Below are 13,394 nucleotides of genomic sequence, written 5' to 3'. Positions count from 1 at the left end.
CTGTCTATCTCAGCGGAGTGTCTGTGTCTGTGTTTGTTTTGCAGAGACCTCCAGGTATTATTGGACCGTGTTTACATGTGCATGTGTCCGTGCTGGCCCAGATATGTCCACCTCTCCTTTTTCTTTCTCTCCCCCCTCTGTTTCTTGATCTGACCTTTACTCCCCTGTGGTTAGTTTTGCCTGTCTCTCCATCTTTGTCTAACATCTAGTTCTCTATTTTTTTTCTAGCCTGATGCTCTATTTGGGTCTTCTCAATCTGAATTTTTTGTCACTTTCCATCCTACTCTTGCCTTCCCTCTGTCCTTTCCCCTATTTGTATCCTATCTAGAACCTCTGCAGGTGTGTCTCTCCAGGCTGTGATGCAGATGGAAATACCTACTGGCACTAATGTGTTTATAGCCAGGTTCAACAATAAAAAAAACATCCACACAGCTTTAACAGTAGAGGGAGGATGAAACATGATATTTACAGGATTTGTAAAGGCGGACATTTGTCTATTTAAAATATTATTTTTTCTTGCTAGTTACATGTTGCAGGTTTGAAAAGTGGACTCGTCTTAGCCTAGGCAGATGTGGTGGACAGTAAACCCACTCTGATTTATGTTCAGTGTTTATGCAAGAAGTAGTGTGATGTTCATAGATAGATTGCAGTTAAAAGTGAAGTTGTGGAGGTCAGAGTAAAGGATGAGAACGAGTTTGCCTTCAACACCAGGTTCATGTCATGTCTCAAACTAGTCGTGAACACCTACCACCTTTGTAATGACCTCAGTCATTTTCTAACCTTTATGAAGCAGTTTTATTTGTCCAACCTCAAATATTTAAGAAAAAATCATTGGCTATGAACCGTTTGCAGATACCTACAAGATCAACACACTGTCTGGTATATTGAAGAAAAACAAAATCACAAACTAAATGCATTTTGGTGATGCTAAAATTGTTGCAAATGCAACAATTACTTTGCAGGAGATTCGGTCGACTGAGTTTACATTCCATAACTGTATAAGTTATGTTAGAAAGAATAAACTGATCTAAGCTGAAAGAAATTAGAAGGTTGCCTTCAGAAAAGCTTCACTCCTACTACGTTGCTGGCATACAAGTCCTGAATAGTGCGTAGTAAAATACTGGATGATTCAAGAGACGGAGGTGGAAATTTATTCAGTCTGCTTTCCAGAGCGTCCTGTAAAAGTTCAGTGATGATGTGGCAATTGAGGAATCCCTGGAGTTTCACTTTATCGTGTAGTTCGTGAAACCACTCCTAATTAAGGGGCATGGCCATCACAAAATATTAGAAAATTAGAGTCAGTGTTGGCACCACAAGGTGAACCAATAGTGTACACGTCACAATCATATGTTTCTGAAAAGATGATTTTAAGTCGTACTTTGTATTTATTGCTTGCTGCAATATTTACTAAAACCAGAAAAACCAAAACAAGCTCTCACTCAAACGATACTTCTCTACAAAACATGCAAATGTGAAGATGTGACATTTATTGGGATCATTAGTGGTGGAAAACATGGTTGCAGTCACACTAGCAGCTCTGTGAGGCTGTATGCACAGCATTGCTATGAGCTTAATGCTAATATGAGCATGCCAACATACTCAGAATGAGTACTATCATTGCAAAACCCACAGTTTTGTCAGGCAGTACTGGCTCTTCTGAACCTTTCTGAATTCTGAACTTTTCTGAGAAAACAAAAACACTAAGGAAAAGTGGAAAAACAGGACACCTTGCATAAAACATGTTTTGATTGAAGATTCTAATTTCATAAATGGAATTAGCCCCCCCAAAGATCAACTTTGTGTTCAGCATTTTGTTAAATGTCAAGATGGATTAGAGAGTAGAAGTTAATTTCAGGGCAACATCAACACCAAAGAGATATCCCAAGGGTATCTCCACTGTCTAAGCTCATATTATCTTTTAAGTCATTATAACCACTGGGACGTTGATTCTATACTATTTGCTATAGTCACTGTTCAGGTTGCAAGCAAGCTACACTACGCTAAGCTAACTAAGAAGAAACATTACCTTATCCCATAATAAGGTTTTCATCACTTGACCTCTGCTCATTTCCTTTGACTACAAGAGCAGATAGGTTGTTGAAAGACAGTCTCCTAAAATTACTTTTCTATTACTTACTCTATGTGCAAAGACACATCAGCTTTAAATAGTGTTACAAATTGACTTCCGCTGAAGCATTTGATCAAATAATTAATTAGTCAATCAACACAAAAATTATTGTTTACAGTTTTGATAATAATTTATTAAGGACACATCAAGTATTAGCTGTTCTAAGTCTCTAAAACATGAGGATTTGCTCCTCTTCTCTTTTATCTCCTATTTGATTGTAAATGGAATATTTTTTTGTGTTTTGGTCAAACCTATTTGAAAATTTTACCTTGGGCTCTCGGAACTTGTGGCAGTGGTTTTTCCACTATTATCATTATTTTTCAATGTTAATCTAAACAATGAATTGATTAATCAAAGAAAATAATCAACATATTGAACTACAATAAAAAATGATTGTTAGCATGGTTGCACCCCTATTCTGGACAGCTATCACTACGATTTTTAGGACTTATTTTGACAAATAGGAATTAAAAGGAATTAAAACTTGCCCAGCATCGCATCTCATTTGTATTTTGACAGAGTTTAACCACTGTTCCATCACCACTCATTATAATGTCATAGGACAGCTGTCACTTTGTCATTGTTTCTCATTTTGTGATTATTTTATGCTGCTCTGCTGCATCTTTTGCAGTTTTTGATGCCAGTTCAAAAGAGGCACTATTTTGCTACTGGAGCTCTTTTATTGCTTTGTGTTGCCTTGAAAATCTGGGTACAAAAGAGAAAATCAACAGAAACCAAAGACTATAAATAAAGTCAGAGCTTTTTTGAAGTTGACACACTGCTAATTGGGACTGGACAGATTCACCTTAATACCTGATTTTGGTATCACTTCAAAGATAGTCATTTGTCAGTTGTTTTATTATTATTTTACTTTGTCCCCATTATTACCCTGTTGTATTATTTTAAAAAGAAAAGAAAAGTAAAGTAAAACCATTTCTGAAATTATAATAGTTTATTGTTCACTTCAGTTGTTGGCCTTATGCTGCTCATCAGTGTTTACAACAATATAAGATTAGTGGTCAAGAGGGGTAAATGATGTGCTAAATGAGGGCAATGCAGGTTAGGGCTAGTAAGACCTCTCTTTTTTTCTGACTGTAAATTAGGCCCTTGGGCCCTGCAAAACTGGGTGCGTTTCCGCCATTGAGCCACACGGGGCGATGCTGCTCACCCAACCCAGGACGCTTGTCGGGATATTCAAAGTTTATGCAGGGCTTGCAGCATATCAGGGACCGGCGGGGTGATAGTTCAACGGTAGTATTGACACCAGAAAGAGCGTCCAAGTTGCAAAGATCACTTTTGAGCGCGCCACACACACACAAACACACGAGGTGTGTTAAAGCGGCCAGCTCGTTGATTTCAATCCATTTCTTGTCGATGCGTGCGAGCTGTCAGTCAGTCAGTCAGCACGGCCAGCGCGCTCTCAGATATATCCTCTCATCTCTCATGGCGAAGGCACACGGGGAGTGTGTGGGCGCCCGGTGTGTGCGTGTGTGTGTGTGTGTGTGTGGAGTCTGTGAGTTGTCAAAGAGTGGGGAGGGGGGGAGCACGCACAGTGCGAGACAGGAGTTGAGAGAAAGAGAGACAGATTAGAGTTGAGTGAGTGGGAGAGAGAGAGAGAGAGAGAGAGAGAGAGAGAGAGAGAGGAAGAGAGGAGGAGAGCTCCGTCTCTCCCGGTGCACTTGGCAGTCTAGTTGCGGGCTGCTGTGCTGTTGCTGTCGTGGCGTGGCTGGTAGCGCCAGGCGGGGAACTTCACCACACTGGAGCCCGGAGTCCCACTCTCTCACCTGCGCAGTTCGGAGCTGCCATGGGTCTCTCGCCTGGATTTACTGTCCTAATTATTCTACCGGCCTTTCTGCTGCACACCAGCGGCCTCTACATCGCCAGTAGCGTTGGTATGTACAGTACAGTTAAGCGTGGTCAGTGTTTATGTTATTCTACGTATCTGCTGATCTCTTATCAGCAGGGCTTCACGGGGCGCTTCATGCGCTCACTGGAAGTCTGGAGCTCAGCGTAGCGGCAAAACACTGTCCGGTTTCTCCCGCTTGTGTTTCGTTTTTGGCACGCTTTTGTAGTTTTTGCAAACAACATTGCAGGACGCATATGCAACTTCTGTGTCCTGCTGTGGTGTTTGCAGGGTCTTTCCGGAGGTCCCTCAGCGGTGCAAGCAGTGTTATGATTTGCTTTCTCCCATCCAGGGGATAATGTTATCAGGGGTGTAAAGGGACATCGTACGCACCGGTTTACTGTCGGATTTTTGCAGGGAAGTAGCCTAACATTATCCGATTCGGCCGCTGTCGCATCTATCGATCTGTCACAGGACGCTGGAGTCGGATGTCAGCCTATTGATCACACTATTATCAAATCATTCCTTTAACACGGGGGCTGAAGAAATATAAACCATGTGTATTAGGTTTTACCAGTCAGCAAACTTTATAAATTAGACATGACAGATGGATCACCAAATAATAATAACAACAACAACAACAATAATAATAATAATAATACCAAGAGCACTACATAGCGATAGCACAACTGTCCCATGATGGCACTGACACCACGAAGTGGCCTTGGCTCAGTGTGTGTGTGTGTGAGTGTGTGTGTGTGTGTGTGTGTGTGTGTGTGTGTGTGTGTGTGTGTGTGTGTGTGTGGGCGCGGGGAGCATCTCTCAGGTCGCCGTCTGTGTTGTCACTGTCACAAGAGAAATGTTAGCTGACAATTCAAAACGTGTATCCTTTGCTCAGAGTGCAGTGATTAACATGTGTAATGATGATTAATGATGATGATAGGATCACTTATAGCAAAATGCATTCCAGTGTGCATCATTTTAATTTAAAGCACTTTTATAATTTAAGTTGGAAGATCAGGGTTTTTTTTGGTCGGTGTCGAGCTTATAGAAATCCTTTTTTCTGACAGTGAGACAACAGCTCGAGAAAGCCAATGGTGCAATTAGCACCTTGATCTTGTGCTGACTTTCCTATTGACGGTGGAGGGGCGCAGAAATTGTCAGGAGCGCAGCACTGCTGAGGCTGCCGTTTCCAAACGCGCACGGCTGAGCATGGGGTCGCCTCTGGGTTCATGGGTGGGGCTGTGTGTGTGTGCGTGTGTGTGTGTGTGTGTGTGTGTGTGTGTGTGTGTAGTAGGATTCTGCTTTTATTTCATTTTGGTTAACATTGTGTTCCTTACACAGAATAAGGAATAAATAATTCCATGCCATGCTTGACATTTTTCTAATCCCCTATTTTTCCTCCCACGTCTTTTTTTTCGTCCTCCTATTCACCCTCCACCCATGACTCCCCATTTTCTCCATTGTTTATCCCCCATTCTTTTCCTATGACACATTCTCCTCTCATGTTCTTCATTCCTACCCTTTTTCACGTTACTGACTAAATTACAACCTTTCCCTCTCTCACCTGCCCCTGCCTCATCATCTCCTCTCTCCTCTCACCCGTCACCACCTCCTCCTTTCTTGAACCATCCTGTTCCCAGGCTCCCTGCAGCATGTCCTGGGGGAGTATGGACTGGTGAGACCGATCAGTGTGGACGCAGAGGGCCGCTTCCTGTCACACGCCGTCTCGGCTGGCCACATGGCAGGAGGGCAGTCCCGTAGGCGCCGGAGGAGGGAGGTAGGAGTAGGCAATGATGAGTGGGAAGAACCAAGAGCAGAGCCTGTGGCCCCTCGGGAAAGGCTTTACTACAACGTCACCATCTTTGGCCGGGAGTTTCACCTGCGCCTGCATCACAATGCCAGGCTGGTGGCCCCCGGAGCCAAGATTGAGTGGCGTGATGACAATGACAGCACTCGGCACTCCGAGCCACTGCACGATGAATGCTTATACGTGGGTGACATCACAGATACACCAGGAGCCACTGTGGCTATCAGCAACTGTGACGGCCTGGTGAGTGGACAATCTTTATTACCTGTGTTGTGCTCTCATCTTTCTGACTGCTGTATTGTTCCCTGAGCACGCTGTCAGGGTGTCTGTGGACAGAATGACGTGAAGGGGCGCAAGAGTGTAGATGATGCATGTATTGAGTTTGTAGAGGAAGTCTCTTTTTAAAAATCTATGTAAAGATGCAACAAAATAGCAAAAGCAAGAGATTTTTGCCACTTGACCATGTCACTGTCCCTGGTGAAACGCTTTGGTTGACCCCATAGCTTAGAAGCTGTCATGGGGTCAAACTTATGATTTATACTGTTGTTCAGCCGTATGTCCTCTAAACTGGTTGTTCCATCAGGCCTGCCATGAGAAATACCTGAGTCATGTTTTCATCCCTATGTCCTCTGCCCATTTTAGTTCACTCATGTTAAAGGGGGGAGGGATTATTAAAGGAATACACTGATGTTTCACAGACAACCTCAGTATTTAAGTATTTATCTCAGCACAATGCCAGCTAAATGCATAAACATTTAGTAGGCTTGCACTGCTCACTACACATAGACACAGAAGTACCAGACAAATAGCTGACCCTACGACAGCATTTGAATTGAAAGCGCCACCATATAATGTTTTGGTTGCACAACAGTTGCTCAAAGAGCCTGAATTGTAGATGCTTTTAATAGAGCTGACGGTGAATAGAGATAAAAAGGAAAAGAGATGGCAAACAGTCGGTGGATGGCTGTCGGCAAGGGAGAGAAGTGAGATTTAGACAGTGTGAAGAATGTGCACAGGAACCGCTGAGATGAGAGGATGCAGAAAGATGGAGACCAGTGCCCGAGGAAGAGGTGGAAGGGACAAGTGCGAGAGATAAGCCATGGGGCAGAGGAAAAAATGAAAGTAAATAGGAGCAAAAATGGGCAAAAAGGATGTGTACAGGGAATGATGAGATTGGGGGGAGGAGTTCCCCTCATTAGGAAAAGTATTCATAGTCAGCCAGATCAGCCCACCACTGGAGCTGAGTATCAGCGACTGGATCCGTTTAGAGTTGAGGTCACAGGGGACTGAGCAAGCCGCTGAGAGAGCAGGCAGGGAGCCAGGACAGCACAGGCCTGACATGCCCACTTAGCCTGACACCAGCCAGCAGCAACTCACTGCTGCTGCTTCTCTGGCCTGTCATTCCAGGGCCTACTGCTAATTTCTAGGAAAGGTTACTGTCAAAGTATATGGTTACAGACAACCAATGAGAATTTAGCATCAGTCACTAGTTTGTTGAGTGGCTGACTGCACCACCAGGTATGTCGGGATTTTTAAGGATATGTTCACATGTTTTCGACTCTGTGTTGTGTAAAGTAATACTCACATGCCTGTGTGTACATTGAAATACTTTTTGTTTGCTGTAATCATTCCTCCTGTCGACTTTGGCCGCAAAGAGATCCCTTCCTAATGTGAGTGCAGTTTAAGAGATGGGGCTCTTTATCTGCAGAAATGCATTCTTAAAGGCATCCTCTAGAGTTTTTGGTCACTAGTAGCACTATGACCATGCATGCACACGAGTATAAAAACGATTTAAATAACCAGCTTTACAAATGTTTATAAACACATTTGACAGGCCCTTAAGAATGCACACAATGCATTTTGCTGAAAAGACCAAATGTAAACCTAACTTTTTTTGTAAAAAAAAAACAAAACAACAGCTTTAAGTGCAGTAAAGCTAATATGGGACTTGAGCAATCAGAGTGGTTATCTTCCAAAGTTATGGTCTTTTTACTGCAGAATTCTCTCTTTATTTTACTCTCCACCGCAGCTCAGCAACAAAACATTGCCAGAAGAAACAAATTCCATACTAAATGGAATGTAACTTACGGATGAAAATATTCACTTTATTTGTTTAACTGAGACTGCTGAAGTCTCATACCAACTTCAGTTAAACTTAATAATAATACATTTTTGCACAGAATAAGGAATTTGTCCCCATTATTAACATCAGAGTTGCATTAGAAAGGGATCTCTTCAGAGCCAGTATTGACTAGGGATGGGTCATAATTTTCAAAATTAATGACTAAATTATAAAAAAAAAAAAGAATACTTTAAGGCAAGGTAACGTGTCACGACGAGGCATCAGTGAAACGTGTGTATGGCACGTTCAGTTTGGCTACAGCGCTGTGAGACGCTCAGTTTGCAGCCTAAATAGTGTTAAGGCTGAGTACAGTAAAGACAGCTTACAGTATTAATGCCACCACAACGTGTTTCTACCATCCTTCATCAGCTGAATGGAGTGGACCTTATCTTGAGACTGGTCAAATAGGTCCATAGTATTTCTGTTTAAAATGCCCATCCCTAGTATGGACAGAAAGAATGATCACCACAACCAAAAACTGTTCCAACATAGCCTACATATGGTCTTGTGAGTATGTATTTAAAATGTGAACCCCTTAAAATCATGTTTCTAGAAATAAGTGAAGTAAGAATGTTACTGAGGTCAGTGCTGTAGTAGTTAACCCAACTTGTGACAACAAAAAAACCCTTTTAAATAATCACATTAGTGCTGTCCACTTGTATTTAATTTGTTTCTTCTCGCCTCTGAACAACTCATGTCATTACTAATCAATTCTTACAACCTACTCAGGCATGCCAAGGAATACAGCCAAGCTCTGTCAGGCTACCTAAGCTATGCCCGTGTCTGCCTTTTTAAACTCGGCAGAGCCACGTAGCCCAGCTCTGCCCTGCTGTGCCCACTTCCTCAGTGACCCAGACACCTGGTTAGAGCCTTCTCTGCCCTGTGTTGCTATTCACAGCCAAGAACCTCTTACTGGCTGTGATCCAGGGAGTGTGATGAGGGGAAGGGGGAAGAGAGCCAAGACAGGGGCAGATAGGGTTCAAACCAAAACACATACAACTAATAATAAAGAGGCAGAGGAAGGAAGATGAAGAGGGCAAAGGGTATAGATTTCAAGAAGTAGCAAATGACCAGAATAAATAAGAGAGGATGGGAGAGCACAGGGAAAAATGAAAATCTATGAATGGACAAATGACCTTTGGAGAGAATTGGATTTCTGTGAACAGAAGCTGTGATCAGCTGGTTAGTTCTCTGGATGGTTGAGAGGAGGCAGCACACTATACAGTATGAGAGCTATGAAGTGCGTTGTGTGTTTGTGTGTGTGTTTGTAGTCCTAGATTGGTGCAGTGCAAAATGAAATTAAACTGTAGCTGAGACGGTGATTCTGTGTTTGTGTATGTGTGTGTGTGTGTGTGTGTGTGTGTGTGTGTGCACACGCAGAGGGCAGAATGGGGGACTGCATGAATCAAACAAAACAAAAACTCAGAAGCTTAAGAGGTTTCCACTTCGTGCACAGATGTCGGTGTGTTCAGTGTTTTTGTGTACATTTCCTTGTGGCTTTGAAATTGTCACTGACTAAGAATGACAAGACATGTCACAGCACAGGTGTAAAAAAAAAATGTAAGTAACGGTGGCTGAATCCCATTTAGTTCCTTAGGTTTCAGGCTCCTGTTTTTGTGCACGCTGCCTATGACACATCAAAATGTCTGCTGTGAAAATAGCTTTTTGGTATACTCATGATAACAGTGCCGGTAACCTGCCGGGATCTTGGTTCCTGAACTTGGGTTCCATGTGAACGTGTCAGGTGAGGCCAGGTGTATTCATGTGTGTGTGTCTTTTTGGGATCTTATGAGGAATGTGAGTGTCAGCAGAGCTCCTGCTTTTCCTCTTTCTTGTAGAGACAGAGAGTCATAGTGATGGGAGCTCAAGGGTTACAAATTTTTTGAAATTTCATTTTTCCATCAAAAGTAATGCACTGTTTATTTTTCATCATATAAAACAGTGGAACTTGTCTATTTGACCTTTTTTTCTTCTTGCCTTCTACTGTTTATGAGCCCCTTTTAACCAGATCACAGTAAGAGCATGTTCTCTAAGCACACTAGTAGGCGCCTCTCTCACCCAGTCATCATGGTGTAGGGGTCTTGTCCTTCAAGTAGCCGAAAAAACAGACAGAAACAGATTCTGCTGATAGTGATTAGTATGATATGTGACCATTTCTAAACTTTGAATGCTCAGCATGCACCAATGTGACCCAGCAAAAGTTTAAAAACGAGAAACTGGGAAATGTATGACTAGAAGAAGTTACTAAAAGTCTTAAGTGTTCTCATCCTCCACCAAGATATACTCTCCAAGCCATAAACAGGCACAGATATATGTAGATATATGTACAGCCATATTGCGAAGCAAATCAGATGACACATAAACATGTACTCTCATTGTAGTGCTGCACATCAAGATAGCTATCTGAAGTGAGAGGTTTCCAGCCTTCCACATGTTGGCACAGCACCTGAGATAATCAGTGAGTTGTGACAAATGGTAGGGCAGCATCAGGTTACCGTGGGAACAGAGGGCCACACAGGTGTATGGAGCCGATAGGTGTGCACGCAGGCCAGATGTGAGATCCAGCTGGGTGAGTGATCTTCATGTCTGAGAGTTTTTAACAGAGGAAGTGTGTTGCCTGTCATCGTGGGGTTTACTCCTAATATTCAGGTAGATACACACCTGGATGAAAAGACACGTGTTGCCACAGCTGTGATGTGCACTGCACACCTTGGCACATACATGCAATAAACATACTGCACACGTTTGCTGAAGTAGGAATCATGGGCTCCGACATATCTGATCATACCTACAGTTTGGTCAGACCCTCAGACTCAGGGCGGTGACAGACAGCAGTGAAAAAGTTCCCCTGAGTCGTCTTTACCTCGCTACATGAAAAAAAAACCTGTGCGCACATTTCTCTTTATTTGTCTCCACCCCTTGCTTCTCTCCCTCTTTTCTCTTGCTCTCTCGGTCTCGTGTTTCTTGTCCAGCAGTGGTAACAGCAAGCAGGAGAGCTCTCCTAATGATTGTATTAAAAGAGTCAGGGAAATGACAGAGAAACGGAAATAAAAAGAACGTGGCAGACAGCTTTTTGCTCCCCAACACCCACAGATACAGAGTTCTGGCAAAAAAAAAGAAAGAGACACAGAGAGACAGTGTTCCTTTAGTGAGCAGTCTGTCTGTTTTTAGCAGCAGCTCTGCTCCCAAGTGTTTATCAGACCTGTGGTGTTGAGGGTTAAAGGTATTGCCCGCTGTCTTTGCACAAGAAAGTTTAGAGCCAAAAAGCTAGATGTCTTCATCAAGCTTTCTTTTTACCAACTAGAATTTTATGTATGAAATGTGTACACTATGGGCATCCTCATTTGTTAGCAGATAATTAGTACTGATCCTGTGCAGGTGTTGCCCTTTGTATATTCTGATATGCCATATTTATGTAGGCTGTGTGCTTCAGTCTGTTGATGTGTGTTATTAGTGCACAGCAGGAATGCTGAAAGGCGGCAGTGTTATTTTGGTGCTTTCATTGAGAATACTCAAGGCAGGAGAAATGCCAAAGCATTGACAGGTGTTTTATTTATTTCTTTTCTGTGGGCGGGTGCTTGGAGATGGCCCATTCTTTGCAAATTCTATTAAAATGATCTTCAGGGTTACAACACTTACAATACTTAACATGGTGATGATGCTGTGATTGTGATATGATTAAAATGAGGAAGGTTGTAAAGTTACTTAACATAACAAAGCCACTAAACACACACCACTACCGGTGCCAGCAGAGGGCTTAATCATGAGAGAGTGTGTTGACAGAGGGGCAGGCCCATCACAATAATAGCCTCAGATCTACACTAAATGCCAACGACATGGACACTTGTGCCAGCCATGCCCCTGGAATACGCTCAGTTATTACCTCCACATTAAGAGTCAATAGAGAAGCCAGCCCTGGGCTGAGCCGACTCATCCATCCATCCAGCCAGCCCGGCAGTTAAGCTTGGTCAGGCGTAGCAGCTCACTGGGCCCTACAGTGTGTTATTCCACCCTGGGTCACACGATAAGCAGCTCTCAACTGTAATCAGCTCAAATTGAAATGATGACATCAATTACAGCACAGCGCACAGCTGTTATTGACCCCAGCCCTCACTGGCTGTGCAGAGTAAACTGTGTGTGAAAAAAAAAAGTGGAGGGGTGATGGTTGAGGAGTGCCTGAAGGAACCGCATGGCTTGAGGGAGAGCGGGGTGTGGAGAGGCCAGACTGCTAAGGCATGGTATGAATGGAGAGACAGAGAACGAGAGAGAGAGAGAAACGTGTTCTCGATATCTGATTGCAGGTTCCACCCTGCAGTGTAGCTCCACTCAAACACACAATTACTCAATCTAGAGCTATTATCAGACAGAGAGAAAATAGAGGGAGAGAGTCAGACAGAGAGCAGACCCATTTTGAGGAACACTATACAGAGCAAAGGAGTGCTTTTACCAGAGCTGTGATTACTGCCGCTCACTCAGTGCACTTAACCAGCCCCCTTGACTTCTTTTCCTCTCGCTCTCTGTCATTCACTCAGTGCTGCCTCAGAGCACATGGTTTGTTTGAGTGGTCAAAATAACAGGGTTCATGCAAATTAATAGAGCAGTGGAACCCCGATGATTAAAGGAAAACACCTCCGAGTGATGTGTGATGTCACAATCACAGCAGGTTATATCCATCACATGATGGAATGTTATAGTAGTGGGGATGGAACACACTGTGTTTGTGATGTCGTAATGGAATGTGGGTTTCTGTGATGTCACTGTTATATTCCAGACTTTATGTTTAAAGGTTCAGTCTGCAGTATTCAGCAGGATCTGTTCATAGTTTTCAGTCGTGTGACATGCGCAGTTATGGGGAGGGCAGAACAACAGACCAGGATGGGTGTTCACACCGGACTCCTGTAAAAATGCAGCAAAAGCTGTTAAATTTACCTTCCCATGATTATTTGGATCACCTCTCAACTCAAAAAAAAGAAAGGGCGAAAAAACACAAACAAACACACACTTTTACTTTTTTATTTACTCTATTTAATGAACTGTATAAAATGAATTGTTCTTTTGTAATTTATTTGTAGCTTTGGCAATATTGTTGTTTTACATTCATGCCAATAAAGCTACATTGAATTGAATTGAATTGAAAGGTATGGACAGTGTTGAGCACGATCCATATTCAGCACCCGCTGCCATATTTCTGCCGTTAACAAATGCCATGTCCCTACCAGTGCTCGACTACTGTGAAGTTTACGTTTACCATGTGGAGAATCCCTCACCTTACACTGCTGCCGAGGTTTTCTTTACCGGACGGAATTCTGTAGCCCAGGCTTGTCTCTTCGTCGATTAGTGCATCCGATAGCACAACAACTATCAGGCATTTTGGCAACACAAAAGTAACAAACTCAAAGTAACAGTGTATCACTGGCTTCCTAGTTGGCAGGCAGCAGAAAATAACATCTTTTTTGCCTTCCAAGGAGCCGTTCCTCTTGGAACGTGATGT

At 43.0% G+C, this 13,394-nt stretch overlaps 1 protein-coding gene across 1 annotated transcript in view; it reads left to right on the top strand.

The window, feature by feature from the left end:
• The first annotated feature begins 3,840 nt into the window (after window positions 1-3,840).
• LOC123957404 (A disintegrin and metalloproteinase with thrombospondin motifs 2-like) overlaps window positions 3,841-13,394 on the top strand; it is a 115,450-nt gene continuing 105,896 nt past the window's right edge. Inside the window, exons 1-2 of the mRNA XM_046030159.1 lie at window positions 3,841-4,020; window positions 5,615-6,024. Coding sequence (XP_045886115.1) covers window positions 3,933-4,020; window positions 5,615-6,024 — 498 coding nt within the window. The 5' untranslated portion in view covers window positions 3,841-3,932. The remainder of the gene's footprint in view (window positions 4,021-5,614; window positions 6,025-13,394) is intronic.

This window comes from Micropterus dolomieu, linkage group LG19, assembly GCF_021292245.1.
Source record: "Micropterus dolomieu isolate WLL.071019.BEF.003 ecotype Adirondacks linkage group LG19, ASM2129224v1, whole genome shotgun sequence".
Classification (NCBI taxonomy): Eukaryota; Metazoa; Chordata; class Actinopteri; order Centrarchiformes; family Centrarchidae; genus Micropterus; species Micropterus dolomieu.
Note: the sequence above shows the minus strand (reverse complement) of the source record. Positions and strands in the feature narration are given on the sequence as shown.